Source organism: Dicentrarchus labrax, unplaced genomic scaffold, assembly GCF_905237075.1.
Source record: "Dicentrarchus labrax unplaced genomic scaffold, dlabrax2021, whole genome shotgun sequence".
In the NCBI taxonomy this organism is placed as follows: domain Eukaryota; kingdom Metazoa; phylum Chordata; class Actinopteri; family Moronidae; genus Dicentrarchus; species Dicentrarchus labrax.
In genome coordinates this window covers 15,787,120-15,806,929 of record NW_026136715.1, presented here as the reverse complement: position 1 = coordinate 15,806,929, position 19,810 = coordinate 15,787,120, and the positions used below count along the sequence as shown (strand labels likewise).

General features: G+C 42.5%; 1 protein-coding gene across 12 annotated transcripts in view; it reads left to right on the top strand.

The window, feature by feature from the left end:
* huwe1 (HECT, UBA and WWE domain containing E3 ubiquitin protein ligase 1) overlaps positions 1 to 10,883 on the top strand; it is a 39,128-nt gene extending 28,245 nt beyond the window's left edge. For 8 of the 12 annotated variants that reach the window (XM_051425537.1, XM_051425536.1, XM_051425533.1 and 5 more), the window contains 22 exons: positions 14 to 224; positions 595 to 719; positions 833 to 1,053; positions 1,204 to 1,595; positions 1,743 to 2,406; positions 2,581 to 3,304; positions 3,404 to 3,498; positions 4,175 to 4,331; positions 4,433 to 4,568; positions 4,764 to 4,975; positions 5,079 to 5,314; positions 6,097 to 6,199; positions 6,852 to 7,001; positions 7,112 to 7,357; positions 7,447 to 7,564; positions 7,665 to 7,805; positions 7,897 to 8,184; positions 8,363 to 8,468; positions 8,749 to 8,866; positions 9,319 to 9,500; positions 9,710 to 9,900; positions 10,022 to 10,883. In XM_051425537.1, the coding sequence (XP_051281497.1) occupies positions 14 to 224; positions 595 to 719; positions 833 to 1,053; positions 1,204 to 1,595; positions 1,743 to 2,406; positions 2,581 to 3,304; positions 3,404 to 3,498; positions 4,175 to 4,331; positions 4,433 to 4,568; positions 4,764 to 4,975; positions 5,079 to 5,314; positions 6,097 to 6,199; positions 6,852 to 7,001; positions 7,112 to 7,357; positions 7,447 to 7,564; positions 7,665 to 7,805; positions 7,897 to 8,184; positions 8,363 to 8,468; positions 8,749 to 8,866; positions 9,319 to 9,500; positions 9,710 to 9,900; positions 10,022 to 10,124 (4,919 nt within the window). In that variant the 3' untranslated portion in view covers positions 10,125 to 10,883. The remainder of the gene's footprint in view (positions 1 to 13; positions 225 to 594; positions 720 to 832; positions 1,054 to 1,203; positions 1,596 to 1,742; positions 2,407 to 2,580; positions 3,305 to 3,403; positions 3,499 to 4,174; positions 4,332 to 4,432; positions 4,569 to 4,763; positions 4,976 to 5,078; positions 5,315 to 6,096; positions 6,200 to 6,851; positions 7,002 to 7,111; positions 7,358 to 7,446; positions 7,565 to 7,664; positions 7,806 to 7,896; positions 8,185 to 8,362; positions 8,469 to 8,748; positions 8,867 to 9,318; positions 9,501 to 9,709; positions 9,901 to 10,021) is intronic. The other 4 variants (XM_051425541.1, XM_051425535.1, XM_051425534.1 and 1 more) reach the window with 3 other exon arrangements.
* Positions 10,884 to 19,810: the final 8,927 nt, after the last annotated feature.

Below are 19,810 nucleotides of genomic sequence, written 5' to 3'. Positions count from 1 at the left end.
TTGTCTTTCTCAGCCTCTTTAAGTCCAGACATTGTGGAGACCTCAGAGCCTGCCGTAGTGGGCGTGTCACAACTGGAAGGATCCCCCATGGATACCAGCAGCCCTGCCTCTGCCACTCAGGAAGAAGCTGCTCCCAACCCAGCCCAGACCCCCCAGCTGTCTCAGGAGTTGTCTGGCAGCAGGGAGAGTGGGCTGACTGACAGACAGACGGATGCAGAGACTGGGTGAGTAGCGTCCCTGACCAAATTAACATTCCATGTACCTTGTATCTCTAGGCCAGATAACCTGTATACATGTAAAAAGTTCTAGGCTGTGTAAAATGCTTACCCCCTTCTCATCGCCAGTACATGCAACTTCTGTTTCACACAAAACAAAATGGAGTTGAAAGTCAGCATTTCCACAAGCTGCTTTTGCAGCATTTCTGTTAAGATTCAGTTAGTGCATTAACTCTGTTTTAAGCGTTATTGTCTTTGGCCAAAACAAAACCATCTCATTGTTCAGTGAAATCCCCACCTCCTAGGTTTCCAAATGCACTTCCCTTCTAGTCATTTTGACACTGTGTAAATCAGCTGCGTATATGATGTTTGTTTACAGTTCAACTTCTGTCTCATCACCTGGGGAAACGATGCCCAGGAGTGACAGTGCTGACAGCCAGTCTCAGGCCATCCAGGAAGAGCCCCTTCCATCTACCAGCAATGACGAGGAGGACCCACTAGCAGGTAAAAGGATTTGCTACTCTACATTTTATTTTTAATAGTTTAATAGTTTAATTTCTAATATTTTGAACAAAACATTATCTCATAATGTTTGTGATGTTTCTTTGGTTTGGCAGGCATCAGCCTGCCTGAGGGTGTTGATCCCTCTTTCCTGGCAGCTCTTCCTGAGGACATCCGCAGAGAGGTGCTGCAAAATCAGCTTGGCATCAGACCACCCTCCCGTCCTCCTGTTGCCACCAGCCTGCCTTCCACTACTGCACCTGTGCTGGGAGGACCAGGGGTTACAGAGGTCAGCCCTGAGTTCCTGGCTGCATTGCCACCTGCCATCCAGGAGGAGGTGAGACTCTTATTATAATTTAAAAATTATAAAATATTACAAAATGCTTACATTTAGACCTGCCAACTGTAGTAAGAAGAAATGATTTCCAAGCAAATCATCAAAGGAGTCACAGATAATCTAAACTAAGTTTTCAATTGGTCGTCTTAGGTTCTTGCCCAGCAACGGGCAGAGCAGCAGCGCAGGGAGCTAGCCCAACAGCCCCCACAGGGAGACACCCCTCTGGATCCAGTCACCTTTATCCAAACGCTGCCCTCAGAACTCCGTCGTAGTGTCCTGGAGGACATGGAGGACAGCGTATTGGCTGTCATGCCCCCGGACATTGCTGCTGAGGCAGCCGCGTTGCGTAGAGAGCAAGAGGCACGCCAGAGGCAACTGATGCATGAGAGGTTGTTTGGTCATAGCTCATCTTCAGCCCTATCAGCCATCTTGCGCTCACCAGCCTTCACCAGTCGATTAGGGAGCAATCGTGGTGTCCAGTACACCCGACTGGCAGTGCAGAGAGGAGGCACATTTCAGATGGGCGGAGGAACAAATCACAGGTGAGAGGAGACTGTCATCTCATTGCCATTTCTGTGAATCGAAGAACTTATTTGAAAATGTCGTGGTCAGTAAAATGTTAGGTGGCCTTGATCAGATCATACTGCACTTTTGACAGGTGATAATATGTTGTTATTTTGTTTCCTCAGACCATCCAGTTCCAGCGTGGACTCCTTGTTGCGTCTGCGTGGTCGATTGCTGCTGGACCACGAGGCCTTGTCCTGCCTACTGGTTTTGTTGTTTGTGGATGAACCAAAACTTAATACCAGCCGTCTGCACCGTGTGCTCAGGAACCTCTGCTACCACTCTCAGACACGGGGCTGGGTCATTCGCAGCCTGTTATCCATCCTCCAACGCAGCAGCGAGAGTGAGGTGTGTGTGGAGACCTCACGTCTGGAAGATTCTCGTGGCAAGAGGAGCATCCAGGGAGGCTGTGGAGGAAAAGGCTCAGCTACCTCCTCCCTCTCCTCTTCGTCCTCCTCCTCCTCTTCATCCTCATCTTCCTCCTTGGAGCTACTGAACAGGGTGGAGTCTCGCAGCTCCAGCCAGCTTTCTTGGCTCTCTGTTTCCATGGACGCAGCCTTGGGCTGCCGGACAAACATTTTCCAGATTCAGCGAGTATCAGGTAGGAAGCATGCCGATAGGCACTCAGCCGGGGGATCTACAGGATCTGGAACACTGGGAGGAGGAGTGTCAGGCACTGCTGCAGGTGTTACATGTGCTGGAGGTGGAGGTTCCACTGTCCACATCCACCCACAAGCTGCTCCAGTGGTCTGTCGACATGTGTTGGACACACTAATCCAGCTCGCCAAGGTGAGAGTCTTTATCCACATCTGCTGCATCATATATGCTTGTATATGCTATCCTGTGTGTGTGTGTGTGTGTGTGTGTGTGTGTGTGTGTGTGTGTGTGTGTGTGTGTGTTATATTTAGTATTATTATAGTTATAATAATTGATGTCCTTTTTGTTACTTGTCTGTTCCTATAGGTGTTCCCCAGCCACTTTACTCAGCAGCGCTGTAAGGATCTGTCGGCATCTTCTTCTGACCTGGATTCTCGCCTTTGTTCAGTCTCTTCTGGGACAGGGGTTGGAGGTGGTGGATCCAGGTCAGGGTCGCAGTCTCAGAGCAACCCCAGCTCCATAGCCTCTAACACCCAGAACTCCTTGGGCGCTGCTGCCGCTACTCTCCAGTCTCTAGGAATCTCCACAGATTTTTGGGACCTTCTGGTCAAGCTGGACAACATGAATGTCAGCCGCAAGGGCAAAGCCTCTATGAAGACAGTGCCTCTGGGGGGCAGTGCAGAGGCAGAGGGGGCTCAGTTCAGCCTGGAGACCTCACCTCTAGGCCAACTGATGAACATGTTGTCCCACCCAGTCATCAGACGGAGCTCCTTGCTCACTGAAAAGCTGTTGCGCCTGCTCTCCCTCATATCCATTGCCCTGCCTGACAACAAGGCAACCGAGGTGCCTGCTGGACACCCCACCCCACAGGTTGCCAACCCCAACGTGGCAACCAGCTCAGGAGCCACACCCTCAATCACAACACAGGGTGTTGTGTCAGTGGGCTCTGCCCAGCCCACTGTGGCAATCCCAGGGTCCTCTGTGGGAGCTGTGGCAGCCCAGGGTACATCCTCAGGGACAAGTCTAGCAGCCTCTCAGACATCCTCTACAACAATCTCTATACCTACGTCCACTGGAACAACCTCTACAGGTAGTGTTAATTGATTCCAAAATATATAATCAGTTAATTTGTGTAAATAAAAGGTAACAGCAATTTAGTAGACAATAATGATATTTTTTTTTACCAAAGCAGGGAAACAGAGGGGCACTACTAGCAGTACAGAGAGTGACAACAAGATGGCGTCCACTGGACTCACAGAGAAACAGCTTCAACTTTCTGTGGAGGTATGGGAAAAAGTTGGAAAAGGTGTCACATGGTGTCATTCATGATGTTATTGTGAAACATTGAATGTGAATTTCTATTTCTGCTCATGGAAAAGTGTAACTTAGTATCAAACTAAATCTTTTGCAAGATAGTAGTGTGGATAACTTTAGGATAGGTAAGTAAGGCAAACAAAGGGGGAAATTCCGTCTAGAGACATATTTTATCGGTTAGGTTTTATTGCTCTCTGGTTGTACTTAGAGAGTAGAAGGAAAACTGGGAATTTTATTTATTTTTTTGATCATTTAAAAAATGTGAGTTGTCTAATTAATCTGGATGAAAATTGGATAATAAAAAAATACCATCTGCAGCCCAAACACTTAGTAGTTAAATGTTCTATTAATTAAGGGATCAGCAGCCAAATCACCAAAGCATAAAACCCTATTTTTCTCTCAAATTTCTGTTACTGGAAGTATTGTCCGAGCTGTCCTCACCAAAAATAAGAGAACCTTGTTTTAGCTGCATTGAACAGTGAAAAAACTCTTATAAAATAGTGTCGGGACATGAAGTATAATCCACGTCGTTTATAATTTGTGTGTGTGTGTGTGTGGCACCCGCCTCACACAAAAAAAGACACACCACCATACATCTCTTCCCTGATCTACTTTTTCTAACAATTCTTTTCCTCTTCCTTACAAGGTGTTGACATCTCACTCATGTTCAGAGGAGGGTCTGGAAGATGCAGCTAACATTCTGCTGCAGTTATCTAGAGGAGACGGATCCACCAGAGACACTGTGCTCAGACTGTTGCTCAGTGGAGCTAGACACCTTGGATACACTCTTTGCAAGCAGATCGGTCAGTGCTGGGCAACTACACAGTTGCCTCTTCTCGTGCTCTCATTTCAGCAAATACAGTTTTCTCATTGCACACATTTTTAAACTTTTTGTCCCTCTCAGGCACATTACTGGCCGAACTTAGAGAATACAACTTGGAGCAGCAGAGACGGGCACATGCAGATTCTCATTCTCCTGATGCCCCTCCTGAGGATTCCTCCATCTCCGCCAGGCTCAAGGGCAAGATGACCAGCAGGTTAGCTAGTGATGACTCTGGACCACCCAGTAACATTAGGTTGTCAATACACATGCAGGAGAGAGGGTGGTTCTGTTAAATCTAAACTCTAGTTAAATTAGCCCAAGACACTTTACAGTCTGTAATTATAGTATCTTTTGCATGTAGGTTAATGTTACACAACTGCAATGTCCTTTACCTTGTTTGCGTTTGTTGGTTGGGGCACAGGTTTGACGGGTCGGAGAGTGTCGTTATTGTGGCTGCACAGAAGAGGACTCTCGGGGGACGTGAACTACAGCTTCCCTGTATGAGCTCACTAACTTCCAAGACATCAACGCAGAAGTTTTTCTTGCGAGTGCTGCAGGTCATTATCCAGCTCCGTGAGGACACACGGCGTGCCAACAAGAAAGCCAAACAGACAGGACGGTTAGGTAAGATGATGTTACATATACATAATATTCTTTGTGTATGCATAAAATATCCTAATGTTGTATCAAGTGATGAAACCTCTCTTCTCCCTCTTTCACCGGCCAGGCTCCACCAGTTTGGGCTCAGCCAGTAGCATCCAGGCTGCGGTTCGTCAGCTAGAGGCTGAGGCTGACGCTATCATCCAGATGGTGAGAGAGGGTCAGCGGGCACGCCGGCTCCAACAGGCTCCCCCACCCACCGCCTCTTCTGCCGCCGCCGCCGCCGCTGCTGGATCCTCAGTGGCTGCCCCCCATGCCCCCACTGGTGCTGCTCCCCCTGCTGGCACGGCTGCTGCTGCCACGGTTAGCATGGGCTGCATTGACAGCAGGCAGACTTCTACTCACACACTGCACACACTTACAGTAGGAGACCATTTGAAAGAGGAAAAAAAACACATTGATTAAGTAGTATGACCATCACAGTATAATTATTTTAAAATTACTGTGGTGGTCATCAAGATAAATACTGGAGAAATTGCTGTGCGCTACAACATGCTTCATGAGTAATTTGGCTTTGCCTGTACTGGCTTTGCATTTTGGAAAAGCACAAGCTAACCAATTACTTGCAAGGCATATCTGTCTTATTTGGGAAAAATAAACTACAGTTAACCTTTTTCGTGGTATTGCATTGTGTCTGCAAACAACATAATACAGTGTGCAGTCACCATACAGCCCGCTACCTCAAGTGGTTTATGCATAGTGACAACTGCTGCCATGATGAACATTGACAGCTCCAGCAGAAAGACAGATGTGCCAGTGATTCACTACATTCTCTATCAGTGTCTTTGCATTGACATGTTTTTACTGTTGAAATGGTCTAAATGTGTGTGCTGCCTGCTCCAAACTTTTTTTATCTGTTCAACTGATCTCTGTTTGCTGGCTGACATGGCTTCATGCTTTTAGCCCTCCCTCCTTCCCTACTCAGTTCCAGTTCCCCTCCTGTCACAGTGGATCATGGGAATGTCTTTATGCATGGCAATATCAAGATGTTTACTATGCAAAAATGTTTATCATTAATCAAGTGTTTTTTTCCGTGTTGTTCATACTCTCTCTGTCTCTGATCCTCCCTGATTTCTTTTCTGTAGTCTGAAGTGCAGTCAATGTCAGAAGCCCAGGCAGCCCAAAGAGATGACTCTCCAATGGATGTTGACCAGCCATCTCCTCTCGAGCAGGACCCTGCACCTCTGGGTATGACTCCCTTAAAGCATCTGCTGGTTCACTGTGTTTTTATTTTGTTTTGTCAGTAAATTCTCTGTTATGCCTTTTTTATTTTATTTTATTAATTTAGTCCCTCAGTTACACAATTAATATAAACTGATCCATTAGAGATGACACATAATTAATTGGTTACATGACAAGGGACAGGAGCCCTCAAGAACTTCACAATACAATGCATGTTCTGATTTGATTTGCTTTAATATTAGACTGTTTGTGGCTGGTGTTACACGTTTCAATGTGTTTGATCTGTTGATTTTATTTCTTTATTGATTTAAAATTTTAGGTTGACAAACACTTGCTATATAAAAGTAAACATGTTGGAGCAAATTATTATTCACAGAACAATCTGAACAAGAACTCCAACAAGATAGTAAAAAAAGAGCTCTATGCTTTCGATCACATAAATATTGAGTTTTATCATAATTTGTATTAATTGAATCTAAAATACAGGGAGCTCCAGTAGTAACTCTCACTTTTAATATAGATTGTTGAATATGGGCTTGTTCACCAACACTGGAGAATTCCTTTTAACAGCCCAAAAACTGGTTTCAGTCTATTAGCAGGCATACTTGATGATAGTATAACGTAATGATTCAGACTATATTGGAACTTTTTATTTTAGATGAAGAAGGAAACGGCCAGTCGGAGAGTGAAGAGAGACTTCCAGACCTCCCACTGCTCAGTGAGCAGCTGTTGTTGGATGAACTGTGGGACATGCTCGGGGAGTGCCTGAAAGAGCTGGAGGAGTCCCATGACCAGCATGCCGTACTGGGTAAGTGGAATATTTCATAAGGAATGTATTTCTTTATGTTGTATGTGATTTATATTGTATTTCTCTGTTGATGAATGGATAATTAATTTTTTGTTTGTTTGTTTCCCCAGTTCTCCAGCCTGCTGTGGAGGCTTTCTTCCTAGTCCATGCCACAGAGCGAGAGAGCAAACCACCTGTGAGGGACACTCGGGAGAGCCAGCTTTCTCACATCAAAGATGAGCCTCCACCACTGTCGCCAGCACCCCTTACACCTGCCACACCTTCATCCCTAGACCCGTTCTTTTCCAGGGAGCCATCCTCCATGCACATCTCTTCAAACCTACCACCAGACACCCAGAAGTTCCTCCGCTTTGCTGGTGAGCCTGAATGATTTACCTTGGGAGAATGGCAAAGCTTTGTTCTGATATGTAGTACATTGTCTAACGGGACTTGTTCTTCTTTTTAGAAACTCACCGCACAGTGCTTAACCAGATCCTGCGCCAATCCACCACTCACTTGGCTGATGGGCCTTTTGCAGTACTGGTTGACTACATACGCATCCTGGACTTTGACGTTAAGAGGAAGTAAGGAGATTTATCTTACATTTTAGTCTTACACTTTTTAATACCCAGTTATTGGGTTTTAAAATCGCTGACATGCTGGTCTTTCTGGCCATCTCTGCAGGTACTTCCGCCAGGAGTTAGAGCGACTGGATGAAGGCTTAAGAAAGGAGGACATGGCTGTGCATGTGAGGAGGGATCACGTGTTTGAGGACTCGTACAGGGAGCTGCATCGCAAAAGCCCAGAGGACATGAAGAATAGGCTGTAAGGCTGCATTTCTTTTCTATCCACTTGCGTGTCCTCTCAATTCAGAACCACCCAATCTGAGTCATACTCTGCTCCCTTCCCATTACAGGTACATTGTTTTTGAAGGAGAGGAAGGCCAGGATGCTGGTGGCCTGCTGAGGGAGTGGTACATGATCATCTCCCGGGAGATGTTCAACCCCATGTATGCTCTGTTCCGCACTTCGCCAGGCGACCGTGTCACCTATACCATCAACCCTTCATCCCACTGCAACCCTAACCACCTCAGCTACTTCAAGTTTGTGGGTCGTGTGGTGGCCAAGGCAGTCTATGATAACCGGTTATTGGAGTGCTACTTCACCCGCAGCTTCTACAAGCACATCCTGGGCAAGAGTGTCAGGTATTTGAGATACTGACCTAATTGTTAAAGACATCCAACTACAGTATATATCCTAACAAACCATGCCTTGCTGACTGCTACACTAAACGTTGTGGCAACCAGAGAGTTAGTTTGCTATATATTGCAGTCTTTTTCTTGAATGTGTTTATAATATGGATGTATTTCTGTGGTATACCAGGTACACAGACATGGAGAGCGAGGACTACCCGTTCTTCCAGGGCTTGGTGTACTTGTTGGAGAATGATGTGTCCACGCTGGGTTATGAGCTGACATTCAGCACAGAGGTTTGTGTCTGTTCTCTAAATGTTTCAATTAGCTTCAAGTGGAAAATTGATTCTCATGCTGTATTCTCTCCTTAACTGTTGAAATTGGAAATGGGCCTCAAGGGTTTGAATCCCAAATGCTTGGAATTGTTCTCATTAAAATAAGTGCTGCAAAAGTGTAATTTGGAATCTGATGGCCTTAAAATGCTGATAATGGATCCAATCTGCGACTAAGTAAAATATTAAGCTGAAACGCAAGACAAGCGACACTGAAAGTCTTCATGTGCTCTTGCCTGTGTAGGTCCAGGAGTTTGGAGTGTGTGAAGTGAGAGACCTCAAGCCAAATGGAGCCAATATCCTGGTAACAGAGGAAAACAAAAAAGAGTATGTGCACCTGGTATGCCAGATGAAGATGACAGGTGAGATTGTGGTTTATTTAATTTATTATTTGATTTCTCATTAACAGTAGCGTTTTAATAATGCTCAGCATTACTGGTAAAAACAACTAGTCAATGTAAATTTCTTAAGTTATACCTCCTAATCAACAGATACAAATTTAAATGTTTTGGCTGCATGTAGTATGAAAAATGACTCCATAAAAGCTCCAGGTGGCAGCACTGTTTTTGAACTAATCAATATGCTGCAGGGAGTGAAAGGTGTTTCTCTCTGGAAGATGGCTGATTTATCATAAGCAGCAACATCCAGCTGCTGCTCAAATACATTATTCATTAAGGCTTTTTCAGCTGCTTAATTGAAGGGGGGAAAAAAACAACAAATTAATTGATAGAATAATGTTGGCTGCTTGCCAAGAAAAGAATATTCTCAGTACTCTCAAAAGATCCCAGAGTGAATACCCTTATTTGTTTTCTAGGTGCGATCCGCAAACAGCTAGCAGCCTTCCTTGAGGGATTCTACGAGATCATCCCCAAGAGGCTGATCTCCATCTTCACCGAGCAGGAGCTGGAGCTGCTCATCTCTGGCCTGCCCACTATTGACATCGATGACCTAAAGGCCAACACTGAATATCACAAATACCAGTCCAGCTCCATCCAGGTGAATAATAATCATAAAACATTGTTATTTATGTCTACCCACTTATATTTCTGTTTTTCATGTTTCTTCACCCCAGTCAAATGTGCATATCTTCTGTTATAGCCTTAACTATCTTTCCCTTGGACAGAAAAACAACAAAAGTAAAATTATAATGGAACACATTTCTAACTGAACTGCTTTGATCATGTGTTTGTTTTTTTTTACCTTAGATCCAGTGGTTCTGGAGGGCCTTGCGGTCCTTTGACCAGGCAGACCGGGCCAAGTTCCTACAGTTTGTCACCGGAACTTCCAAGGTTCCCCTCCAGGGTTTTGCTGCTCTGGAGGGCATGAACGGCATCCAGAAGTTCCAGATCCACCGTGACGATCGCTCCACTGACCGCCTGCCATCTGCTCATACCTGGTAAACACACGTTTACAAGCATTAACTAATTATATAACAATATAACAATCCTGGAACGAGCAAAATTGTGAAGATTTAACTTTAATTGAATGTTCTTTCTCTTTTTTTCCCCCTTTTTTAGCTTTAACCAGCTGGACCTCCCAGCTTATGAGAGCTATGAGAAGCTGAGACATATGCTGCTGTTGGCCATTCAGGAATGCTCAGAGGGATTCGGACTGGCTTAAACTATGAGACTCTTAACACACACAGACATGCATACAAACACTTGATTTAGATTTGCCTACTCCTGACACATTCACACTGATAACTTTGAACGCACGCACACACCCCATCATAGACATTACTGGATTACTTGTTGAATGGCCTAGACTTACTGGTTTCTATTCCATATAAAGCAGATAAAACCAGCAAGTAAAATGGACTGATTGACATTGCGTACAACACAGAGAGCCTCATGTTGACACAATTGTGTCTCCCTTCCCAATTTAATGGCAAATGCAAGAGTGGATTCAGAGGATAAAACATGGACTAATATAAGAGACGTTTTCTTCATTTAGTTTGATTTCTCTGTACAAAAGGTTTGGGAGTTTATTATGTTTAATCTTTTTTGTTCTCTGGCTGTGTAAAAAGAAAAAAGAGAATGTTGTTTGAACAGGATGGTTATAAAACCTTTGGGGAAAAAATGTTGGTGGTTTCTTGTTGCAAATTTGTGACCTCACAAGCCTTGACGATGGGGGACATTTTTATTGGGGGTATATGAACAACTTGAGAAGTTTTGGAGATATTCACAAAAATGCACTTTTCAAAGTTTTGTGGCATTTTTAAGGAAGGATGGTACAAAAAAATGAAGAGAAAACCTGAAGGAGATAAAAAAAAAAACCTTAACCATAAATTCTAGAGTATTTTTGGCTATTAAAACGCTGACCCAGCCTTGAGCCTTTGAATCAGAGTGGAATAACTACATGAATAAATGCATAAACTTGCGTCCATTGTCTCTTTTAACAGTGTTTAACCATTACTTGCAGTCAATTCATCTCATCAAAAATACAATGTGTTAATTCTGTATGTAATTGCACCAGAAGCCTAGTTGGACAATTCTTAATAGAAAATAATTGATATTGGCAGTATTGTGATTGACAGTTTCACAATTCAGTCTCCAATGATTCTGTGAAGTGAAATAAAACAGTTTACACTTACACTGATCCCAGCCATGAATCAGAAAAAAACTGCCCCACATGACAAAATCATTTAAGTACAGTAACGTGTAATGACTGATGCCGTCCTGGAGCACATTTCTCATGCGCTGCCCACAGCCTTTAGTTTAAAACAATCCGTTGAGACCATAACGTGAGCTCGTTGCAGCAGTGCTGTCATTTCCCATGCTGACACTGGCCCTGTATGTCCTCCAGTCTCAAACGATTGTCTGTACCCTTGATTCTGTCACATAGCCCACAGTGTCCTCTCCTTGCTGCCTTGTCATTACTGACTAACTGAAGATAACAGAGAGCACAGACTTGAATTTCTTACTATGGTGTGGGCCACAAGCTAAGGGTGGTGTTACAGATTTCATTTGCTTGTATTCATGCAGCCTACCGTGGATGGAAATGGACCTTTTGTGCCTGCTGGATCACTGGCATGGCTTAACAAAAGTGAAGTCTACAATGAAAAATGTATATTAATTCCCTTGGTTTTGACCAGATGAAAAATGGAGCTGTGGTTTTCCTGTTTCCAGATTCCAGTCAAAGGACCAAGAGCTCATGGATTGAGTTGCATCAGCTATCCATAAATCCACCACTAACTAGTTTGTGTGTAACATCCTAACGAGTGATTTACTCACTGGAGGGGTGGCACATTAACATTTTATATATATATATATATATATATATATATATCAAAATGTCTAGTAAGGACTTCAGTAATGTGTAAACTGGTTGCTAGGAAACATCTGTCAGCCCTGTCCAATCAAAAGGAAACAAGTTGTTACAGGGAGAAAACAACTCTACCACACTTGACGTTAATTGCCAATACTTTGTAAATGTAGGTATGACTTTGTTTTATTTATATATACATTCATGGATAAATGTTTTTCAGAGTTTGTTGTATTCATGCAGTTTAGAATAAGAGGTATTAAATATTTGCTTATGCAAACTTGACTCTAGCTAGGTTAGCTTACTAGCTAGTCATTTAGTCTGACATTTTGTAATTTGAGGTATATTGTGTTATTTTTGTGAAATGTATTTTTAAAGTTGACATCATTAAACATTATTTTGGTGAAGTGTCAGGTCACATAGATTATTTGTCATTTGACTCTGAAGGGGACATATTAGCAAGCTAATGTTAGCTCTGTCAGTTGGTTCAGTTAGTTAGCTATAGCTTAGCTCGCTAAGTTAGAAAGCTTAAAGAAGAAGTCGGTATTATTATTATTATTATTATTGAGTTAGTAACAACTTAAATCTAATGCTACATACAAATTAGTTTCTGTGGTGTTTTAATTTGCTAACTTAATTAGATAAATCTCTGAAATTTAAAATGTTTACTAGAATAGTTGCTAATAACATTATAACATTATAACATTATACCTAAACTATGTCTGAACCTGCAGCTGCCTCATGAAATACATTTAGTCCTCAAAGTAGACCAGGATAGAAATAATCTCTTCTTTTTTTTAAAAAAAACAAAGACTACAAAAAAGTCTTTAAGGTTCAAGTGTACAAAAAACAAACAATTAAATGAAGTTAATGTTCTTCTTGGATATGCACTTCAATCCAAAGTTTACTGGGAACCACTCCATGTTAGCAGGTGAATAGAAAACTGTCCACACACTGTAACATTCCTTGTTTCCATCAAGAAAAATCATTAATGTCTCCAGGGATTTTATAGGTAATTACTTTCTTTCTGTAGCCACAATACCCAGTTAAAGAATACTTCTGTTGGTTCTGCATCTCTGGGTTTCCGTCCCCGTTTGGCTCTTCACACGTCTGCTAAAGCCCATGCATCCATCTTCTTTTACCTGCTCTTGCGTGCAGAATTTGTTCCACTTGAGGACCCCCTACAACACTGGAAATCGAACCCCCACTACCACAAACCACTGCTGCCAGTGTTCCTTTGCTGCTTCTCTGACCCTCCCCCACCCCAGCTGAAAACCTACACACTGGTTGCAGAATAGAGAGCGTCCATGTCTGATTTGGTGTGTGCTGAGGCATGATAAATGAAATTACAGAGTTGTCATGCAGGGATTTTAGACCCCACAGTAAGCCCTGGTTTTACAGTACTTTGGCCAGCCAGGTTTTTTTTACACCCCCCCGGTTTCTCCTTTCATGTGTGAAGCAAAGATGCAATTTTCTGTTTGCCACGCCTGATTGACATATTCTGTAAGCATCTGTTGCTGTGTGGAGGCTTTGCTTTGCAATTAAAGGAGAGAAAAAAAATGGAATTGTAAAAGATGTCATTCCACAAATGGTAAGTTTAATTTGTCACTTTGACTGAATATGTTTCCTGTAAATGTCAGTGACATTTTAAGGTTTGGGGGGCTGCCAAATGAGCTGTTGCAATGCACTGTGCCGGCCCCTCCACTGGGTGGGGATCACTGCATCGAATGAACAGGATGTTGTCTGTCACGCATTCTCCATGTCAGTGCATTTTGGTTTTCAGCGAAGTCACTCTGTGATGTTTTCCATTTCATGCTCCGGGAACAATTTTGGGGTAACTGTTGAACAACAATTGAAATGATTTGTGTTTGGAGTCACTGACTTGGCTTTAGTCTGCATGTGAGGAACAGTGTGACGAATTCAGAATTTGTCTCACTATGGTACTTTTTTTTAATTTCATACCACAATATGAAAAATAAATGGCCAGTGACTTACTTAAAAGGCAACTAAAGCGCTGATTTCTGAAGAAAAAACATATTGGTAGTAAACCAAGTGCACCAATAATACTGATCCCTCCTTATCGTTGATAGTGGAGCTGAGGAGGAAATGAAGGCCGGTGGAGTTCATTAATAATGACTACTTTGTGTCTGAGCCAAAAAGCTCTCAGCCTAATACATTTTACTGCTGCTGTCCACAATGTCTCTGGAATAAATCACTATATTACAGCTCTCACAGAGTAAAATGATAAAAGGCTTCTTTAGCACAGAGCCCAAATGGGCATGGGGACAAAAATCAGTTCATTAGAGTAATTGGTTTAATGTTTCTAATTAGCTAGAGAGATGTTTATACTGGAGAAAATGGATGATGGTGCTTAACCCTTTTTTTTGCAGAATTCATCATCCACTTCTACACCTTCCGCTTCTTGATCCTCCAGAGCACTAGAGGCATAAAGGTGAGGCTTGATGAGGGTTCATCAGTTAACACTGGCTTCATTTGCAGCAGGAATCAGTTAGCAGTATTGCTATTTACAGGGTGTGAGCAACGCACAGTCAGCTTGTCATTGTTTCTCCCCATTAATTCAGTGTGGTTTATTCATGATGGATGTTCCAAATATAAAGTATCCCAGTGGAAACTTGCTAATCAGACTCGTGCTGTTGTTGTGTTGCTTTTTCACATTTCTCTCTCTTCCTTGAATTTATTGCAGCAAATGTTGTAAACCATGTGCTCCAAATGTATAGATAAAGGACAAGCTTGACATATCAAGGTGGACAGGAGCAGCCCTCCGTTTTGACAGCAGTGTGACGGGTTATGGAGGGTGTTATATGCTGTTGTGAATCTGTCGGGTTTGTCATCACCTCCCGATTAGGCTGTTATCTCTGCTCTGCCTGTGAGGACAAGGGCCGTGGAGGAGAGCAGCAGAAATTACTGCTTATTCTCAACATCTCATCTGCGTGTGTGTGTGTATTTTGTCCACAGAGAGTCAGCTGTGGGAAAAAGTTGTGCTCAGGTGGGTGCACGTAGGCTGGCCTTTGGTCACAGGCACATGCACAGAGACCGCAGAGACCAGACCTAAACAAGGAGTGACAGTCTGTCTACTGTAAAGGTCACAGTCTTTATTACCTCTGAGCTTCCAAGTATCTCTGGTCGCTATCTATTTACCACATTGCATCTCCAACCCCTTCCTCTTCAAGCTTCTCCCTCACCTCCCCTCAGTGGCACAGCAGTGGGCACATTGTGGCATTTTACAGGAGACAAGCCAATGCATGAAACTCCGCCCTGTCATATTACAGATCATGTAATGCGGTCAAGTACTGAAGGTTATCATTTGAGGAAGTAATATTGTTGAGCCACTGAGAGAGATTTAATAAAGCAGCAGGCAATAACTGCAGTTGGATCTAATGGCACCATCTCCAAATAAACAGCTTCTTTATCTGCATGAAAATCTCAATCTCCCCTTGGTGACATTTTCATGGCTACCCCATTAGGCTGCATTAAAAAATGCAAATCATGGGATGATGTAATTCCTACATGGTGCATTGTAATACAAGATAAAGGGTCATTTCTATTTTTGGAAGGGGAAAAACCTTGGAAGTCAAAGGCAGTAAACTAGAAAACATCACAGTCATTCCTTTGTTTAACAATCTGGTGCACCGTTTGCGCAGTAACAAATGCTATGCAAAACCTTGATTTGAATATCAATGATGAAAATTTGAGTATACATAAGCTGCAAATTGCCATTTCCCCTCCGACTGACTGCCCTCCTTTTGATTCTCCGGCAACAATGACAACTTATCCCTCATGGTGCTCTAACCTTTGGCGAACCACTGCACATTTGTCTGAGGCTGACTCATAGCTATTTACATGCATTTAACACACCTAATGAGATGTGTTCTGGTGAGTGAAGTGCTGGTCATATCTGGCAGCCGGTCCCCTCTAAGCATGGCAGGAAACTAAATCAGAGTCATTTCACTTCAATTAGCGAGTGATTAACGCCGGGTCAGAGATGGCTGGCTGACCTTCTGGCCACCTAATGACTTTAACCGGATCAATGGATCTCCAAACACCAGCCACATCAGCAACCCAGGAAGTGTGCAGTCAGTGGAGGAGCAGAGAGTTGTTGCATCTACCCCTGACTGGCCACTTCTCACTCTTGTTCTATCTTTGGCTCTGTTGCCTGTCACCTCTCTCTTTCTCTCTGTAAAAATTGTCACATCAACGTTCTTTTTTTTCTCCTCTTTCCCCCCCGTGTACTGTTGGCTCACTGCTATCTTTTTTTAAAATCTTTTTCTGTCACTCTCTGTGGCTCCAAGCACCTCCTCAACACTCTCAACACGTCTCACTTTCCTCTACTTTATTTTAACCCTGTATTGTATGGCTACAACAAATGATTCTTTTTAGCATCAACATTATTTTTTATTATTTTAATTTTCTATTTCATTATTTTATCTAGTGCCCAATTTACTTTATTCACAGAAAGACATTTTGACTTATAGGGAAAGTATATTACTATTATTACTAATGAATGATGGCACAATACTAGGATACTGTAACTCCAGCAGCTAAATGGAACCATTAATGTAATTATTTTACGCCTGCGTTTTTCAAAATGTAGTGATGTCTTTAGATAGCACAGCGCAGTCCAAAACCCAAAGATATTCAATTTACAATAGGCCTTTTTGACAGAATACATCAGGAATTTAGAAAATCTTCACATTTGAGAAGCAGGAACCTGCAAACGTTTTGCAAATTTTCTTAATAAATGACAATTAAGCCCAAAATAGTTTTGCGTTTTAATTTTCAGTCCGTCAACCAATATATTTATTGACTCGTTGCTTCTGCACTATTCCAGACCAGCCCTCATGTTAAAGTGGCTATGACTAACCTTGTTGTTGAGTGTCGATGGAAGCAGAAGACATTCATTCAGCTGTTAACTGCTTTCACCCTAAAGGCACTAGGGCTTCACAAGCACGCCCACTGGCCTTACATACAATGTTAGACCACTTATTTAACAACAGCATCTTCCGGTGTGGAACATTTGGTGTAGTTGCTGCAAATATCATTTTGCTGCCAGGGGAATTTTAAGTGTCTTTTATCTATGCACCTGGCTTAGATGCACACTTTATTTTTTACAACACTAAGGAGAAGGTAGGCCTATAGTACTTTAATGTGAACACTTTTACTTGCTAGAATGCTAGGCAGTTTTAAATGCAGGTTATGTGCTTTGTTGAATAATGCAGAAGCAGACAATAAAAGTGGATTAGATGTTAAAAGAATACTGTGACAGTATAACTAGTTTGAATTTAAATCTGATAAATATCTGTCCCTTTCTTGAACTTTTTGTTGTACTTACAACCTCCAAACAGTAGAATAAAGCTGCTCTTTGACCAGTCAAAAGCTCTAAAGTCAAACAGGAGTTCAAGTCGTAGAAGGTAAACATGATACAAGTCATATAAATAGTTGAAAAACATTTTCTGACAGAAAGTTTCCCAACACTGTGTTTTTGTTTTTGTTATTGGCCAAAACTGCAATATTGAGTAATCACTGATTATTATAGGAATTTAGATATTTGTTTTTCATTCAGGCATCTGCTTCCACTGTACTGTTACAACACACACGGCACAGATTCTTCCCCTTTTGTCTCCTACACATTTTTTAAGATTAAAAATAATTTATTTAATTCTTTCTGTTAGCCTCTAATGCAGCCAGTTGGTATTCCTCCACTACTGCAGCTGTTGCATCTGTGTCTATTTTAGTGTTGGCCTGCTGGTCTTTTTCTTCTTTGGAAACCTTTCTATCAAAACCAGCATTAACTTTTTCAGCAATTTGAGCTACAGTAGCTTGTCTGTTGGATCCCACCGCACAGACCAGCCTTCACTCCCCGCGTGCATCAATGAGCCTTGGCCACCCGTGACCCTGTCTCCAGTTCAGCACTTTTCCTTCCTTGGCCACTTTTGATAGGTGCTGACCACTGCAGACTGGGAACACCCCACAAGAGCTGCAGTTTTAGAGATGCTCTGAACCAGTCATCTAGCCATCACAATTTGGCCCTTGTCAAAGTCCCTCAAATCCTCATGCTGCCCATTTTTCTGCTTCTAACACATCAACTTTGAGGACAAAATGTTCACTTGCAGCTTAATATATCCCACCAACTGACAGATGCTGTGAAAATGTTATTCATTTCACCTGTCAGTGGTCAGAATGTTCTGTCTGATCGGTGTATGTATATGTTCATGTATCCACACCTCCCTCTATGACACTGTGTCCTCCTATCCCTGTCTGTTTTACTCTGGTGCATTCACCACAATACTTCTTCCCCCCTCTCTCTGAACCTCCACACCCTATACCGCAACCATTTACTATATTGCCTCCATCCCCTCGCTTTTTAAGCTGATGGAATTGTCTCTCTCTGTATTTTGCTGACTGCATCTGTTTCTCCTGCCACTCCAGACTTTAAGTTGTTCATTCATAGCCTTTCTCCCTCTCTCTCCCTTTCTCACTCTACGCTCCCGTCTTACTCCTCATATATCATTCCATCTCTCCCGCCAGCTGACTCACTTACAGTCAAGTCGGGAGGAAGGAAAATGAGCAGAGAGCTTTTGCAAGGGCAAGTAAGAAGTCTCTCACACATGAATGGTTTTGAGTGAACGCCAGCCAGTGACAGCTGAGGTAAATGTCTCCACACAGATAAGTTTATACTACAGAGGTCAGGGAGGTGGATTTAGTCTCCAGCTTGGGTCTCTTTAACATGAAACTCTGAGGAGGTAAAACAATCAGACAGAATATTTATTGATCGGCCTGAGTGAGACTTCCTACAAGCTGAAGGCTAATCTTCCTCCCTCAGCCACTTGGAACTGCCTTCTAAATATTACAGTGTTTGTTTTTTTGTTTTGATCGCTCAGTCTGAACAAAGGTTGGGGAAATGAAATGACTCAGACATGAGTTCTGGGAATCACATTAACTGTTAAATCTCAATAGTTTCCTGTTAAGAAAGTAAAATCCAGTTTTCACATTTCCAAATTACCTTTATGTTGCCATAATTAGTTATGTTATTTATTGTGTCACACACGTACAAGTGCAGCGGATGTGGACACCAAAAAGACCACAATGTTGTGGTAGTAAAACGTTTGTCAGATATGAACATATCTTCTTACATAACACTGCAGACCGAGTACTTTTTCTTCTGTCTCTACAAATAAAATCTGCCACAAAAAAGGTTCCCTTCCTAAAACACAGCTCAAGTTTTTTATTATCATTGATCCAGAAGTAATTTTACTAAAAAGCATAGTCCTTTAATCGTCACATAACATTAAAATGAAAGGGAAACACTTTTTCCGTTTCTGTCTTTTGTTTCACATCTAGTTCTGCTCCTGGTGATGAAGTATGTAAGATCTCAGTTTCTAGATCAAGAAAGTTCCCCTACCTTAATAAAATAAAAAATTACCACAACCTTTCTCTTCAAAAATGTCACAAATATTGAGCTAATTAATTTAATGAATAAAACAACTGTATGTGATTCCAGATTCATTTGGCATAGTCATGTCCATCCCATGTTCTTCTCCAATGGCCAATCCAGTCTTTCTCTCCACTCCTGGCATCCATCCAGCCACAGTTTTGACCCTGAACTCTAAGCCTTTCTTCAGCCATCCGACCTCTCCTGAGGATAATGGCAGAGGTTCTCGCCTATCTAAACTGGCCTCATCAATCATTATTCCCATGCTGTCTGCTCCTGTAGCAGCTTTTGTCTGCATTCCTGGCATATCCTCGGGCACCAATGGCAGATGGGCACGCTGGCACCCTCAGGTTGGAGAGGCACAAAGAAAAACTACAGCAGCTCAGTGGGAATGGGGGTTTCTGACTGGACGTGGTGCTGCCCCAATTACCTGAATGTTCTGTACTGTACTTTATTTTTAGGAACAAGTGTGAAATGATGTGTCTTCATGTCTGTGTATTTATCACCCCAACCTTTGTCTTCCTTTCGCTTCTCTTATTTCAGAAATAGATCAAAAGTCATCAGTGTGTTTTTTGTCTGGATGGTTCAGCAT